The 16882-nt window shown below is 31.4% G+C and overlaps 1 protein-coding gene across 6 annotated transcripts in view; it reads left to right on the top strand.

Moving 5' to 3' along the window:
- The window catches only part of LOC124365109 (inter-alpha-trypsin inhibitor heavy chain H3-like), a 31352-nt gene extending 15034 nt beyond the window's left edge, over positions 1-16318 (top strand). Inside the window, exons 11-19 of one of the 6 annotated variants that reach the window (XM_046821055.1) lie at positions 630-822; positions 2540-2744; positions 4844-4965; positions 6750-6837; positions 7732-7818; positions 10436-10492; positions 12169-12302; positions 14060-14193; positions 16150-16318. In XM_046821055.1, coding sequence (XP_046677011.1) covers positions 630-822; positions 2540-2744; positions 4844-4965; positions 6750-6837; positions 7732-7818; positions 10436-10492; positions 12169-12302; positions 14060-14193; positions 16150-16201 — 1072 coding nt within the window. In that variant the 3' untranslated portion in view covers positions 16202-16318. The remainder of the gene's footprint in view (positions 1-629; positions 823-2539; positions 2745-4843; positions 4966-6749; positions 6838-7731; positions 7819-10435; positions 10493-12168; positions 12303-14059; positions 14194-16149) is intronic. The other 5 variants (XM_046821090.1, XM_046821070.1, XM_046821083.1 and 2 more) reach the window with 5 other exon arrangements.
- Positions 16319-16882: the final 564 nt, after the last annotated feature.

The raw sequence follows: 16882 nt of genomic DNA, 5'->3' as shown, positions 1-16882 counted from the left end.
TTCTTTTTGGAGTATTTAGAAATTTTATAAAATGCTCCCGGTCTCAATAATTTGAGAAGCAATCAATGTAGTACATAATTGGCAAAACATTTACGCACAAACTGAGGGCTCTATCTTTATTTGTTTTCAAGATATTCAATATAGATTTGAATTCGCTCATCAACAGTTCGTAATATCTATTTAAAAAACTCAGAATAGGTGAACTATGGTGAGAGTAGGTGAGGAATGTAAAGCTGAAAAAGAAGTGACGATAAAGAATTCTAGTTTATACTACACACAGCTTGGTGTTCTTAACACAAAGGAACAATGTTGAGCTGAGGAACATGCCATTTCGAGGAACATCTCAAAATCTTGAATTCGTCAAGAAAATCCCATTATTTTTCTTGACTTCCGAATTTTGAATTTTGTTCAAAAATTACCAAAAAACTGGGTTTTGGACTAATTTTAATATATTTGTTTGAATGGAAAACTACCGTATACATTACTAAGAATTATTCATATTACATAATATATGTTTATGCTGATATATTAATTTGATGATTCATCTTTAACAAATATGGTACCTTTTTTGTATTGAAGTAAGTTTAAGCATTAATTATTTCTATATTAACTTATTTTTGTATAAACAGCTGCCCAATCTTCAGCTTAGCTTTTGGAGACGATGCAGATTTTAATTTCCTAAGAAAGCTATCACTATCTAATCATGCTTTTGCTCGAAAAATATACGAAGCAGCAGATGCGTCTGACCAACTGAACAACTTCTACAAAAGCATCTCCTCACCACTGCTCTCCAACATCACCTTCACTTACACGCCTGAACAGGTACGAATTTGAGTAACTGTGTAAATACAATTATATGTGTGTGTGTTTCAAAAATACTTTCAGCTAAAGTAAGGCTTAGTTGTATTTTACTCTGAGTGAGTGGACAACACAAGTTGCAACTAAGAACATAATTATCTCAAATAAATCATATATGGTCTTCACCTTAACCATGATTAATAAACAAAACATGTATAATTTCAATTACATTTACTTAATATCCCAATATTTACAAATCGTATTCCCTCAAATCAACCATCTTGTGTGCCCTTACTCCTTCGTAAATATCTATGTAATCTGTATATAAACGAGTATGTTTAATTCCAAAAACCTGTCCCATAAGTACTCCAAATAGTTACAATTAAGTCCGTTACTTATAATAAATTTTACTAATTTAAATTTATTTCCTAGATAAATTCCAATTCATTAACTAAACTAAATCTTGTGAGTAATATATTTTTACAAAATTAGTTACAATAAAGCTCATAAATGAAAAAAATGAAATCAAAACGTTATTACTAGCTCAATTACATAGACTAGTCTCTCAAGATTGAGTTACAATATTTTCTTAATTACTTAATTATCTCTGTACTGGTACATCAGACATTTAAGTTTTAATTTAATGTTTATAGTTTATTAGGCTATACAATGTTTTATGTGTAATTGTAATCAATTACATGTTTTATTGGAGGATAATGATTTCATTGCAGTAAATTTCTAAATACAATAAATTTAATTTAAATCTGTTCTTTCATTATTACAAATTTCCATATGTTCTTTATAAGTTGAATGGTTGTAGTGAATGGAGTATATTATGCTGTGAATAATAAAGACATAAAATATAATTTTATTAAATTGTTAATTGTATTTTTACTCTATATAAAGTTACATTTGATAAACTTTATGTATATCCTTTGATATAGATATTACAGACTAATATATTTATAAACTATAATACAGACCGAACCATACAGCTAGAAGTGCGGCAAGCGCATGGACACGACCCATTTTCCCTATGTTCACACGAAAGCATGTGGTACACAGTCCAAACAAATATATTGCGCCATTAGCGGGTGGTTTCGCCTTGGTTTTTCGATGTAATTTCGACGTGATCTGACGTCAGAAAAGTTGAACGATATGGAACGTAATCTGAGGTTGGGAAAATACCGATCGGAAATGCCCCTGGCCATCACTGCAGGCTTTAGTGGCGACTTCGGAAGCACCCCGCTCTTCTGGCAGAATCAGAAAAACATCCCTCGAGATAGTTCTTAAATTCAAGCTCAGATCACGTAAGCGCACGTAAATTTTAACTTTCACTTTTTGTAATTATAATACTATACGTACATATGTATTTACCTACATATACAGCCTAATAACAGATAGTAGGTAGGGACAGGATGGCCTCCGGATAACACCAAATTACCGTACCAAGTTTCATATTGAAAAATTGAATTAACGTTCTTATGTTTATTCCTAATTGTAAATTATTTCAACATAAGATTAACAAATGAACAATTGACATATATTCTTAAAATAAATCCAAATTTAAAACAAATGTTTTAATTTATTAATCCATTTTTACCATTAATAAATTTACTATTGGTAAAAATAAAGAAATATGTGATAAAACACTACTACGATGTCCAGATAACGCTTTAAAATTTATTGTTATTGTATTTGGTCGTGGATAACAAAAAAGATGATTTTGGCATTGTTTCAGGTGGATTATTCTTCAAGGACGAAAAATAATTTTCAGGTATTTTTCAATGGATCTGAAATAACTGTTGCTGGAAAAATAAACAACAAAATAAAAGACAAGGAACCTATCGGAGTTCTCAGTGCTCAACTTCCAAATGGAATCAGGCTATATCCAATATTTGTAAACTGTATGCCTATGTCTGTGAAACCAGCCACCAAGTCATTTGGTAATGAATTGAATTTATCTCAATAGAAATGTAGTAAGACAAATCTATTTATTATAAATACTGTGATAAAACTGCCCTGTAAACATTCTACTGTTTAATATTCTATTTCCAGTAGACACATATATTGTTTTAAAGATGGAGAAAATGGTTATATTGATTTTGTGTCAATTGTTTCACCTAAAAAAAAAGAAAAGGTTAGAATTAGAAAGCTAAACAATGGTTTTTTGGTTCTCAATGAGTGTATGATTATGATAGAAATATTTTAACTTGAAGAGTAGGCCTAGATTGTTTTGGATGGTTCTTTTTTATTGCTGTTTAAATTGCAGGCTTTTCAAAATATGGATTTATATATGTATTTGCACATAAAGAAGGTGAGAACTATAAATGTAGTGAAAACATATATTGAGGAAACCTATTACAATTGTTTGGGTAATGTTATAGTAAATATTTTAATTCTTGTTCTTAAGCTGGCTGTAGTGAAACGACATTAAGTTTTGTTAAGTAAGAACAACATTAAACTTAAACACTTTGCGCCCTTGTTATTTTTGGTTATAGCATTATGGACTGTGTCTAATTTTAGACATTTTTAATACGCATGAAAATTTCTTTAGTTTTTATTTTAAAGCGTGCACTTTTAAGTAATAAATCAATGAAATACGATAACGTTTGGTATTCGTTTCTGAAATAATCATTACAAATGTCGAAAAAATAAAACGGTTTATGTTTGTATTAATCATAAATTTAAAAAAATGTATAAAACACAGTTCTACGATAAACGTTAATGCCATAAAATTGTTTGAAATTTAACATTGTTCATATGGTGCTAAAATCAAGATGGTCTCCAGTATAGCTGGCTTTAGTGGGATATAGAATATAATAGAATTTCCCAAGAGAATGTCATACGTAAACATCCATTGTAAAACTTATTATAAAGCACAAAAATTATCTAGAAGAAATAGAAAACAAACTCCTCAGTTAAAAGTAATTTAAACCGTAGTCGAAACATAAGTTATTTACGTATCCATATTTACGTATGAATGTGTTTAATAATGTGACGCATGAATTTGTTTACTTGTTGGTTTTGAGAGGCATAACGTCTAGTATAAATTTAATATAGTTGCGATTAATGAGAAAATTATAATAGCAGACAACACGGATGATAACATGATGTTTATAGAGCATTTTGTCAGTACCAATGTTAAAGACAGTATTGTATATTTGACTGTATTAGTTACACAGGAGATAAATCATCCATACGGGCGACCTAGGTGAGCTGAAGGTTCGGGGGATTATTTCAGTTAGTTCCGAGGGCCGACAGTAGGGCTGCGCCACATAACTATGATTGTTACCGTTCTAAATATTTGCTATCTGACCTTCCACTCTAAAAAGAGCGTCACAGAGCTCATTCTTAATGTGTTTCAATTTATAGTATTGCACAAGTTTTCTCCTTCGTAACCAATACAATCAAAAATTGTATTTGGAACATAATTACTATAAGCTTAATAATTATGTTTATGACTGTAATTGTTATAAAACAAACAAATATTACTAAACTTATTGGCAGTAACTATACAACAAAAACAAAGTAAATCATTGTAAAACTATGCAGCATCAGATTAAATCTTTAGAGATACAAATAAATCTATTGAAAAATTATAAAAAAAATACGATTATATAACATGGTGATATTTAATTTGCACAAAACTCTCTCGTGAATTCAACGGAATTTTGTTAAATTCAATGTAGTTTTTTATTTCATATCTAAAAGTTACATATGATAGCTATTCAATTTTATAAACATCATAGTTGTTATTTTTACTAATAGTAAATTGTTATGCTAATTATGTCTTGACATGCCAAAATTATATTTACTAATCTAAAACGTTCACTTAAAATTTTCACTTTTCTTCTCAAGAGCTGTTCTTTTGGGGGAAATAAAAATACTAATTGAAAATTAAAAAGTTTGATTTACTGCCACTAACATTTTAATACCCTAGTATAAACGTATTAACATTATGGATGCGAATTTTAATGCGTGATTAGTAAGTAGATTGACTAAAAGGAACTGGAAATCACTTTAAAATGACTGTTCTGTGAAGGTCAATTGGAGAAGATGTGGGCTTATTTGATGATACAGCAACTGTTGGACAAGGCCGACTCGTTAGATGAAAGTGATGAGATTAACAAAACCAAAGAAAAAGCTCTTGAATTAGCTTTAAAGGTAATTTTACTCTACAATCTCCAGTTTCTTATATTTAGACCGTTGTGATCCAACTATGGCAGAATGTAAAAGGTGTAAGGATGATGTGCGACATTTAAGAAGTGTGCAGAAGTGTGCATTTAAGACATGTGCGAGAAGTGTTGCAGGCATAAATGAGTTTGTTAAAGTAACGAGTTTGTTAGATTTCGAAGCTATTGTATTTAAGATAATTATGTGATAAATATCTATTTAGACTAATCTGTTTCATTATATAAGAAAACTAATATTACAACATAAACTTCCTTAAATATAATGTCAGATTATATTTGAACCTTTTAACTGAACTCTTGAACAAAGCATACATATATATGATACTTGTGATTTTTAATGTTAAATTCTGTATCTGTTCAGATATCACCGTTAGATGTCGTACACGTTTAAGCAAACAGCGTCAACATAATTTATTATTAGCATTATTATGTTAAATTGTAGGATAATAATACCTATATAAATATTAAAATTTGATAATAAACAATTTGATTTGATTTATTTATAAATGGGTCACGTAAAAAACTAATTATATAAAATGTTGTCGGTCATTTGTTGTTGTTGGACAATTTACATATTATAAGCTATATCTTTTTTTATAATACCTTTGTCATGATTTGGAGATCGTGCAAAAATATAAATTACCATATTGATATGGTCATAGTTTTAAATTATTATTTCCTATAGTTCAGATAGCTTCCTAGGAAAACCCATTATTTAGATTTCTCCTTTTCCGAACTCTTCAAGGGTATCACGAATTCTTGCGATTGTTTTATCAGGGCTCGTCCATCGTGCCTTGATATACGGAAGCTTTATTTTAGCGTAGTAAAAATTTGTACTCATACATTTATTATTGTTTAAACCCTATCCTTTTTACTATGTTGAAAAGTTATAAATACATTTATCTCTACCACTACTCATTGCTTACTTGGTTAATACACAACGTTTATGTTTAGTAATGTTTATAACCCAGCTATGATCTGATTCAGAAATAGAGTTATAACCTCATTCACTTTATTAAGATGTCGAGGATTTAATTACTAAAATAAACTGTTTCCTGTTTCAGTAAAGTGTCTAGGTAATCAAATCCATTTACTTTTTAATGTTGTATCAATTAATTTATTGATGTTTTATTCTACATTTCCCAAACACATTGCACGTTGCTGCTGCTTGGATGGATGACCACTGAGCGATCCTGTCCTTGCAAAGCCGCCCAACGCAACGGCTTCCAGTCCAGCCTTGGTGGTGGTTCTGGTCAGCTTTAAGCCGTTGGTCCCAACGTTGTGTTAGAGAAGACTTATTAGCCCCAAATTCCTGTTTTAAAATAATAAATTCTTTGTCTTTTTTAATTTTCACATTGTATGCGTAATTTTCACTGAAATAGTGGGTTACAAAAATGTTTAATATTTTACATATTGAAATATACTGTTTTATGAGATATAATATGACATGAAATATGAATCCTGGACTCGGCATAAATGTGACAGTAATGACACAATTACTCCGGATTAGCCCTATACATTTAAATTTCATCCGTAATATTTCATTAGTTCATCGTATTTAAGCTATTTTTTGTATGAAGTTTATACATGTTACAAAACCAACTGGATTAAATAAACGATGACAAAAATAGTCATGGAATGTCAGAAATATAGTCGATGGTTCATAGGTCAATATTCGGTTTCAGAGGTCAAAGGATTCTGAACAGAGTAAACCTTATTCTAATTTAGTAATTAAAAATAAATGCACTGTTCCAGTACTCTTTTGTGACTCCACTCACGTCCCTGGTTGTCGTCAGACCGAACGAGACTGAGTCTGCTGTGGACCCCACACAAATAAAACCTGGTGAGTCTTCCAATATATTGCGCCCTATGGGACTGTAAACAAGTGTTCAATAAATGTTACATATTAAAATAAAACAAAGTTTTTCGGGACCACTCAAACTTATATTTTTACCTGCATTAGTATAATGATCCGAGTTTTAAATTATTTTTATTGATTGAAAATGCATACTGCAATTAGAAATAAATTTTGATAAGCGTAAATCTTACACCCCTTTAAGTCAGCTATGGAGAGCCATGTTCAGGCAAAATATTTTACACCAATATTTCTGTTTCAATTTAACAATTTGTTAGTACAATTAAGTTCTACAAAAGCCCATTATACATAAATTATTCTAATAAGGCAAGAACGTTAAAAAAAAACGTACAACCATTTAATTTGTAAAAAATATCCTTCTATCTAAGAAAATCCATGGAAAAATATAACTAACAACAATTGGAATTTATGAATACAAGGATTGCAATAAATTGTGTATTGGACAGGTAATAAAAACATAGAAATAACATTTTGAAAACATTTTGCTTATATAATAAGAACAAATAGTGACTATGTAATGCAATGGATCTATATATACTATCCATACATTACATACTATACAAATTAAAATCTTAGATTAATAGTATAAAAAATGTGTAAAAATTTATTAATGGAGATGCCTCAAGATTGTGTAATTGATGTTAAAAGGCCTCGTCCTAAAATATTTGTACTTGTTGTAAACGTGTGTCATGGGAAATGTTGTGTTCTTTATTAACAATTATTTAGTATTGGTATTATGACTTAAAACATTTTGTTAATTTAATTCGTAACCATTTAAGTAGGTTTTATTAATAGAGCAATCTTAAGTAGATAATCATATCCAGTGTTAAAATCTCACCTTTCTCTGATTACTCTTTTTAGCAGGAGAAATCAAGCCTCACAAAGTCATAATGCCCAGACGCGGGCGTGGACGCGGTCGTCCGAAGCAATCTCCTTTGACAACCAAGGGTGAGTTATATATTGTCAAGTAAATGCCATACTACCCTCCTGTGTAAAGTGCAAGTCGGCAAGGATATGAGTAAAATTAATTAGTACATTCATAAGACTTTTACTGTTATTCGCTAACATATTAAACTTAAGAAATATAAATTGAAATTCTTTATTGGTTTTCTTACATTGATTAAAATTATATATAACCTTGTCACTAAAGTTAAAAATTCGATACTATATTTAGCATTTTTACGGACCTTTTGAAAAGCACTTTATAGAAATTCGAGAGCAAATACATATATTACTTACGCATACTTATACATTACGTAACCCCAAAATAACACGTAAGACATTTCTCATCATAATACTGTTTAGGCACGATATCAGATATCAATTCAGAATTCGAACATCTTCCGAGTAGTAGGCATCTTATTTTCGTCACCAAACACAACTGATAGAGTGTTCACGTTAATACTGAAATCACACCGTTTCTTTCCTTGGCTAAAGTCTCTTCATTTACCTCATCCGTATGAGCTAAATGTGTTGCAATTATCTTCTTAACGTCACCAAACGCAACTGAGTGTATACGTTAATATTGAAATCACTCCGTTTCTTTCCTTGGCTAATGTCTCTTCATTTACCTCATCCGTATGAGCTAAATGTGTAGCAATAATCTTCTTATCGTCACCAAATGCAACTGAGTGTTCACGTTAATATTGAGATAACTCCGTTTCTTTCCTTGGCTCATGTCTCTTCATTTACCTCATCCGTATGAGCTAAATGTGTAGCAATCATCTTCTTATCGTCACCAAATGCAACTGAGTGTATACGTTAATATTGAAATCACTCCGTTTCTTTCCTTGGCTAATGTCTCTTCATTTACCTCATCCGTATGAGCTAAATGTGTTGCAATTATCTTCTTAACGTCACCAAACGCAACTGAGTGTATACGTTAATATTGAAATCACTCCGTTTCTTTCCTTGGCTAATGTCTCTTCATTTACCTCATCCGTATGAGCTAAATGTGTAGCAATAATCTTCTTATCGTCACCAAATCCAACTGAGTGTTCACGTTAATATTGAGATAACTCCGTTTCTTTCCTTGGCTCATGTCTCTTCATTTACCTCATCCGTATGAGCTAAATGTGTAGCAATTATCTTCTTATCGTCACCAAACGCAACTGAGTGTTTACGTTAATATTGAAATCACTCCGTTTCTTTCCTTGGCTAATGTCTCTTCATTTACCTCATCCGCATGAGCTAAATGTGTAGCAATCATCTTCTTATCGTCACCAAATGCAACTGAGTGTTCACGTTAATATTGAGATAACTCCGTTTCTTTCCTTGGCTCATGTCTCTTCATTTACCTCATCCGTATGAGCTAAATGTGTAGCAATCATCTTCTTATCGTCACCAAATGCAACTGAGTGTTTACGTTAAATATTGAAATCACTCCGTTTCTTTCCTTGGCTAATGTCTCTTCATTTACCTCATCCGTATGAGCTAAATGTGTAGCAATCATCTTCTTATCGTCACCAAATGCAACTGAGTGTTTACGTTAATATTGAAATCACTCCGTTTCTTTCCTTGGCTAATGTCTCTTCATTTACCTCATCCGTATGAGCTAAATGTGTAGCAGTCATCTTCTTATCGTCACCAAATGCAACTGAGTGTTTACGTTAATATTGAAATCACTCCATTTCTTTCCTTGGCTAATGTCTCTTCGTTTACCTCATCCGTATGAGCTAAATGTGTAGCAATCATCTTCTTATCGTCACCAAATGCAACTGAGTGTTTACGTTAATATTGAAATCACTCCGTTTCTTTCCTTGGCTAATGTCTCTTCATTTACCTCATCCGTATGAGCTAAATGTGTAGCAATTATCTTCTTATCGTCACCAAACGCAACTGAGTGTTTACGTTAATATTGAAATCACTCCGTTTCTTTCCTTGGCTAATGTCTCTTCATTTACCTAATCCGTATGAGCTAAATGTGTAGCAATCATCTTCTTATCGTCACCAAATGCAACTGAGTGTTCACGTTAATATTGAGATAACTCCGTTTCTTTCCTTGGCTAATGTCTCTTCATTTACCTCATCCGTATGAGCTAAATGTGTAGCAATCATCTTCTTATCGTCACCAAATGCAACTGAGTGTTCACGTTAATATTGAGATAACTCCGTTTCTTTCCTTGGCTAATGTCTCTTCATTTACCTCATCCGTATGAGCTAAATGTGTAGCAATCATCTTCTTATCGTCACCAAATGCAACTGAGTGTTCACGTTAATATTGAGATAACTCCGTTTCTTTCCTTGGCTAAAGTCTCTTCATTTACCTCATCTTTATGTGCTAAATCTGTAGCAATCATCTTATCATCATCAAACAACTTTTTTGAGAGTTCACATTTGTAAAAGCATTTCTTTTCAAAAGTCTTATTATTTACCATATGTGCTTAATGTAGCTACATCGGAAAGATTTCGAAGTATTGGCAATATTTTGAGATTGAGCATTACAAATGTTATTATTTATTATATTCAATTAGTAACTTTATTAATACTATTATATTTTAAAATGGTAACTTATTGATTAATTTGGTCTTTGTTTTATCTTTAATTTCTTTACATTTGCCCGTAGGAACAACTGTTGGTGCTTTCGACACAACTACACCCATACCGGACGGTACGTTTTCTGGTAATGAAATATGTGACTTGTTCATAATGTCATTAATAAAACGTAATATTTTCAAAAAGTAGTAATTGCTCAAAGGTATTCATCTTCTTTTTAGTTTTATAATTTCTCATCGTATGGGGAAATGTTAGTCGTATAAAATTTCAGGAAACTTTCACTACAGTAATACTAATAACACTGGGTGTGTTGTATTTAAAATTTAGCTGCAACTATAATAGTCACACTTCTTAATAAAATTCATACGATAACAGTATTAGAATTGTAAAAATTCACTCATTAAAAAAATAAATGTAGTTCCTTATGATGTCGTTTTCAAGAAAATAAAAAGAGAAAAATATAAGTGTGTTATTAACTGTGAGTTGGAATTATCAGTCAAGGTGATTAGTTGACCTTTTGTGATGTAATACTTTTTAACAGGTAAACTATACGTTTTTTTGAAAATGTGACAAATACCTGAATCCGTTAATCTGACAAAAATTACCATTACGTCAAACAATTTCAATTTTTAAAATTAAATTTGCGTAAAATTAATGTATTTTGCGAAAATAAGAAATGGTGTTGACAACCTCAATGAATGGAAGGCTTAGACAAAATGTGTGTTGTATACACACTCGATATTGTCGTATGTTATGGTGCCCAATCGAAAGCTCTATGTATGGTCACAGCCATTCGTGAAAGATCTCAATAATACAGGTATGTAGGTTCATAAATCGAATTCAGTTACTGCAATTGGCACTCCTGTTTTGAGAGTTTTCTCAGTTTTTTGGCCACGACCTTCCTATTTATCTTATTCTTATACTTATATCTTGATGCTCATCTGAATATAGTTTAAAGTAGCTAAAAAGTTCAGAAATTTGAACCTACTGAGGACCGCAGTGAAGTACAAGTTGCAACTTTATTGGTAAATTTGCTGTGGAGGATCTTGTAAAGGATAGCATTGGCTATAGCCAAATAGGATCTTGTATAGGATAGCATAGTTGTGGCTATATAAGCCATAATTATTGTAACCGATATTCAACTTGCATTTAATCAAAAGTGGTACTTGATTATAAATTCTGATAAAAACATTATTTTTCTTTGGAAAATATAGAAAAAGAAGGTTGATATAAGTTTTCATGAAAATATTTTTTTACTGTAATCTTTTTTATTTCAAATACTATACTTTATATGCCAATAATGTGAGTTCAGCAGTATTCCTTAAAAATACTAAGTTGTTAAGTATTACATTTTAATAAAAAAATTACAATAGCATTAATTCAAACAAGCTTTTTATTTGCTCAAAATGGTTATTTTACACATTGGCTGGGGTGTAAGCACATTGATTACTATCCTGTTTGTCCTAAGTAGGTACATGACTGGTGTTGCAGAGGTGTTAACACCGTATAATATAGCTAGGTATGTGTCATAATTTTATGTAGTGCCATTATTAAAGATCACGTGTTAAGTAAGACTAATGAATAATGAATAATCAAACCGATTTCAATCAGATGGATGTAAAAAATATCAGTTTTTATCATGTTGCATTGCTTAATCCTCTCAAGCCTTAAAAGACACTCCTTGTTTTAGAAAGGCACGCAGCACATATTGGCGTAAAGGATAAATTAAAAGGAACACAAAGAAATTATATTTATTTTTTAGATAGTATAAATAATGAGTGATTAAATCAGCACTTGAAACAGAAGGTGTCAAAAACATCGGCTGGGATCATGTTGCGTGGCTCTATCCTGTCTTGGTGAAGGCTAAAGACTTCGAGAACTACACCGGCATCTCAATAAGGGTAATGGGGATGGAGTACTACCTCGGCCTGAACCAGGTGAGATTAACTGCCAGTTTTGTTTAGAACTCGTTATTTGAGCCCAAAATCAGAGTCCTGATAGAGACCAGAAGCTGTCATAAGCGTTTACCAGAGTTAGATTGGAAGTTAGAATTTGTATTAATAGCAATAACTACGTAAATTCGTAAAAAACTTCAAACTGTTAGACTTTAATTTCAAATTTCGACCTTTAATAAGCCATCTTCTGGTGTCAGAGTCAATAAATATTAAAAGCGAATATTCTCTATCTGGAGTTGTAGTGGTTTAAAATTCACGAACACAGTAAAAAACACAAGGAATAAATAAATAATACGTAAATTGCAACATTCGATAGGCCTATCATATGAGTATGAAACGTAAAATAACGTCGTGGCCGGACAACAGACACTAGTGATTCCAGTTTCCGGTGCATCGACGTTATCAGCTGACCGGTCGGTTGGCGAGACGCTGTTGCGATGGAGTATTGTGTTGAACAAAAATAAGAGCTGAATTGTAGTTTCTCATTTAACATGAGTTCAACCTAATGGATTCCTTTTAGAGTGTTTATAAATTTCATATTCTTCAAACGTGTTTGATTTCCTGCCTTTGCGATATTGATGTAAAACTTTTTCATTACTTTATTGTATGGCTCTCACCCATAAAATTTTGAGTAAACGATGAAATCTGCTTTTTTAATTTTTGTTTCGGGCAATGCTTTTTAAATCTTTGGCTAAACCATCTACCTATTTGTTCGATGTAAAAACTATGGCAATATTAACAAGTCAGTTTATAAACGCCGACCTGAACGTTTTTGTTCATGTTCTAAGATTTACATCCCAGAATGTTCCTGGTGTGGTTTGTTGTCTTAAAGACTAGGTCTATGCCATGGGATTTAAGGTCTTTTTAGTGGAATGCTGTATAATCGGGCTTTCCTCAATGCATATGTACTTCTTGTCTTGCTTTTCATTTTCCATATTATGTGATATATATTTTCTTACCCATTGATATTTTGTTATTTTTTTTTACTATTTTGTATACCATAATGTTGTTATAACCATTAGACTTGGCAACATTTTACATGATATTTCTTTCTTTGTTACAATTCAGTAGTACTTTGTCAAGTCGGTAAATCATAGGCGATATTTTTTTGCGTTTACCCCCATTATTTGTTCAACATATTACTCCAGCAACAGCGCAAAAGCGTCTAGCCAACCCACCGACCAGCTGATAACGTTGATGCACCGGAAACTAAAATCACCTAACGTCAGTTGTCCTGTATTCTGCCGGCCATGGGGTTATATCATGTCTAATATTCGTGTACGATATTCCTATCTAATGTTTCGTTTCTCGTATTATTTATATATCCTTTGTGTTTTGTGCTGTGTATGTAAATTTTAAATTGTGACGACCCCAGATGGACAATCCTCGCTTTTAATATTTATTAACACTAGCACCAGGAGAAGACTGATTAAAAGTGAAACTATAGTAGTGCATGACTACAGTTTTAAACTATTAGCGAAGAAACGTAATTATTATTTTTATTGAATCTGCAGTCCAGGACTATATAATATAGAAAATAATAATATAAATTATTGTGGCTTTTACTGAACCGGTTGGTTTAGTCATGTGTTTCAATGTATCTGGATCATGAACTGCAAAGAAAATCTAGCTAAATCTTGAGGCCGCTGAGCCACAGTTTATACTTATGTCGAAATGTCTGTTAAACTTATTTCTTTTAAGTTTGTTTAAAAATGCTTCTTATAGTAAATATTTTGCAGACTGACTTACCATTTGGAGCTTGTCGCGTGAACGGCGAGGCCGGCCATTGTCGCCATATACAGTATTGTGCTCTTAACGTGTTCCGGGATGACGTCACTGCCTATGCGCCTTACCAATGTACAATTAATGAAAGGTTTGTATACTATCAAATTTCTTCCTTTGAATAATGTACATTTCACACTTGGAGTAAAAATACGATATTCTATATTGATTGTATTGTGTTGACATTTAGATATTATAAACTTATCACCTCTTGACCCTTGCCAACGTGATAGACATTTCGTTTCATTACTTTATAAATTACATACTCTATGACGTTAAAATGATATATCTATAGGTAATAAATGTTATTGGCTAATCGAAACCGAAAGTTAAAATGATTCACTCCATCCCTATAACACAGGAGGAGATTGGAAGTGGATTGTAAGGGCCGTACATAACTTTTTTTGCCGAAGTAAGCTTCTTAGACTTGTGTATATATATATATATATATATATATATATATATATATATATATATATATATATATATATACATTTTATTAACAAGGCAAACACAACCAAAAATAGAATTCTACCCTATAAAAACTTTGAACTTTCATCTTGATTTAAAGGAAAAATTAAGGAGTATAAATATCATTGTCTTTTTAACACAAGTTTCCTATGCATCGTTTCCTTTTTACGACAAACAATGTTTAGGTTTTAAAAGAACTAAGAACTATAATTACACATTTTATAAAGATTCTCTATTTTGAACTGCTGTCTGTATATTGGGAACTATTAGAGGTACGAAGCTCCAATCAATTCGGAAACTAACTGTAGCAAAATTAATTTACTTTAAACAAGTTTGCGTTAAGAATTCTTTAAGAATTCGTCACGAAAAATATATAGTCTAGAATTATAACAAGAAACTAGAACTAGTGCTAGTTCTTTACCGTTTGTTGAGAGCGATGTTCAAATTTGTCGGAGCTGCAAACTTACGTATATTCCGCTAGTACGTGTCCCAACAACATACTAAAAATCATAACTACCCATTTGTTTGCGGTTTCTAGTGTACTCATTGGCTGCATCATAAGATGGAAGATTGTCACTCATCAAAATAACCGAGGAGGCAAGCGGGCCTCGAGAGCTAGTAACTTACACATCACCTGTATGTCTGAGACTCCAAACCACAGGATTTATTTGTTTTACCCAATATTGGTTTTAAAATCTGGGAAAAAGGCATATCGGTTGATGTATTACGGCCCTTAAACCTTACTCGTCAAGCACGGACTTTATAAAAAGGAACTACATATATGATTTGTATAATCGTAACTAAAAATTGTTATATGTTGCGTTGAATAGGGAACAAGATAAAATTAAACATTTTTATACAGAGCCGTTTTATTTTCGCAAAAAACGAGAAAGTCATACGTACTGATCCTTCAAACATGAACAATTTTAATGAAACTATAATATTCCCTGTTTTATAAAATTCTATAGAAACGTTAAATCAAGTTAATATAAATTATCCCTTTCTTACAGAAAATTAAAATCATTCTTCTACAAAAAAGCAAAAGATATCATACATATTAAAGGGTGTTTGCAAATAATCTCATGGCAATGTAAAAAAATCTTCTTAACTTAATTTTTGAAGCTATACTGTCAAAAAGTATTACATAGATATAAGAATAAATATTATGAGTTTTCGGTTTACATCTCTCAACGAAATAGATATTACAGCCTAAGCCAGAGTCAAGGTATGTATTATAAAATATGTGAAATAAAACGCAATACTTTCAGGGAAAATTTTAATTATTTGCAATAAAATAATATTATTAACCAGAAATTAGAACTTAATAATTAAAACTTCTGATACCGGTATGTTTTGAACACAATGTAGTTTTGAACACAATTAAGTTTTGAACACAATTAAGTTTTTTGAACACAATGTATGCAAATTGTTAGTATAATACAACTTACAGATATTTGCATATAGATTAGAACTACAGTACACAAATAACCATAGTTTGTTTAATGAGTTTCGTATTATATTAAAGATAATGTTAATTCTGAATATGCTATTTATTAAATGTATTTGTATGTTTCAGCTTCTTGGGGGTGTGCTGCCCAAAATCATTGACTGACCCATCATTCACTTGACTCATTCCCATAAGTGATCATTTAGAATTATAAATTATTATCAATGTACGCAACTAAAAGTGTGTAGTTTTTAATATGATATGATTACTAATAAAGTAATGTTTGCTTATTGATAAATCCAGAATCGTATTAGTATCATTCCTGTATTTTTTCTAATTTGATTAAATATGTAGTATACAGATACAGTATCAATACACGCAGTGTTGATAACCTTCAAAATATTAATTGAAGATAACTTTGAAATATTACTTGTAAGTAAGTATAAAAAGGTCGAGATGCAACCACGCTGTAACAAAACTATATTTATAAGGTACGAGTATTTAAAACAAAGGTGCGACCAATGTGCGATCAATGAGAACAATATAAGGCCCGAGAGCCAATTCGCATTGCATAGGCAGACAATGTAGATTTTTGTTAAATTGAAACATAAATGTTTCCTAGGAGTGAATTTGATCATAAGCATTGTTTGTTTTGGTAGGGATGAATGTGAGAGAGTATAAGAAAGGGTTAAAAAGCAAACAATAATTTATATCTCATCACAACTTTTAGCTTGATAGTCTTAAAACCAATTATCATACTCATAAAAAGTACTTATGTAAACGTCGTACTACTGGACAAAGTCAGTCCCGGATTTATTACTAGACCTACTAACCCTAAGCTTAGGGCGGCGAGCTGAGAGGA

This window comes from Homalodisca vitripennis, chromosome 1, assembly GCF_021130785.1.
Source record: "Homalodisca vitripennis isolate AUS2020 chromosome 1, UT_GWSS_2.1, whole genome shotgun sequence".
Taxonomy (NCBI): Eukaryota; Metazoa; Arthropoda; class Insecta; order Hemiptera; family Cicadellidae; genus Homalodisca; species Homalodisca vitripennis.
The sequence above is the reverse complement of the archived record's forward strand: the minus strand, read 5'-3'. Positions and strand labels throughout refer to the sequence as shown.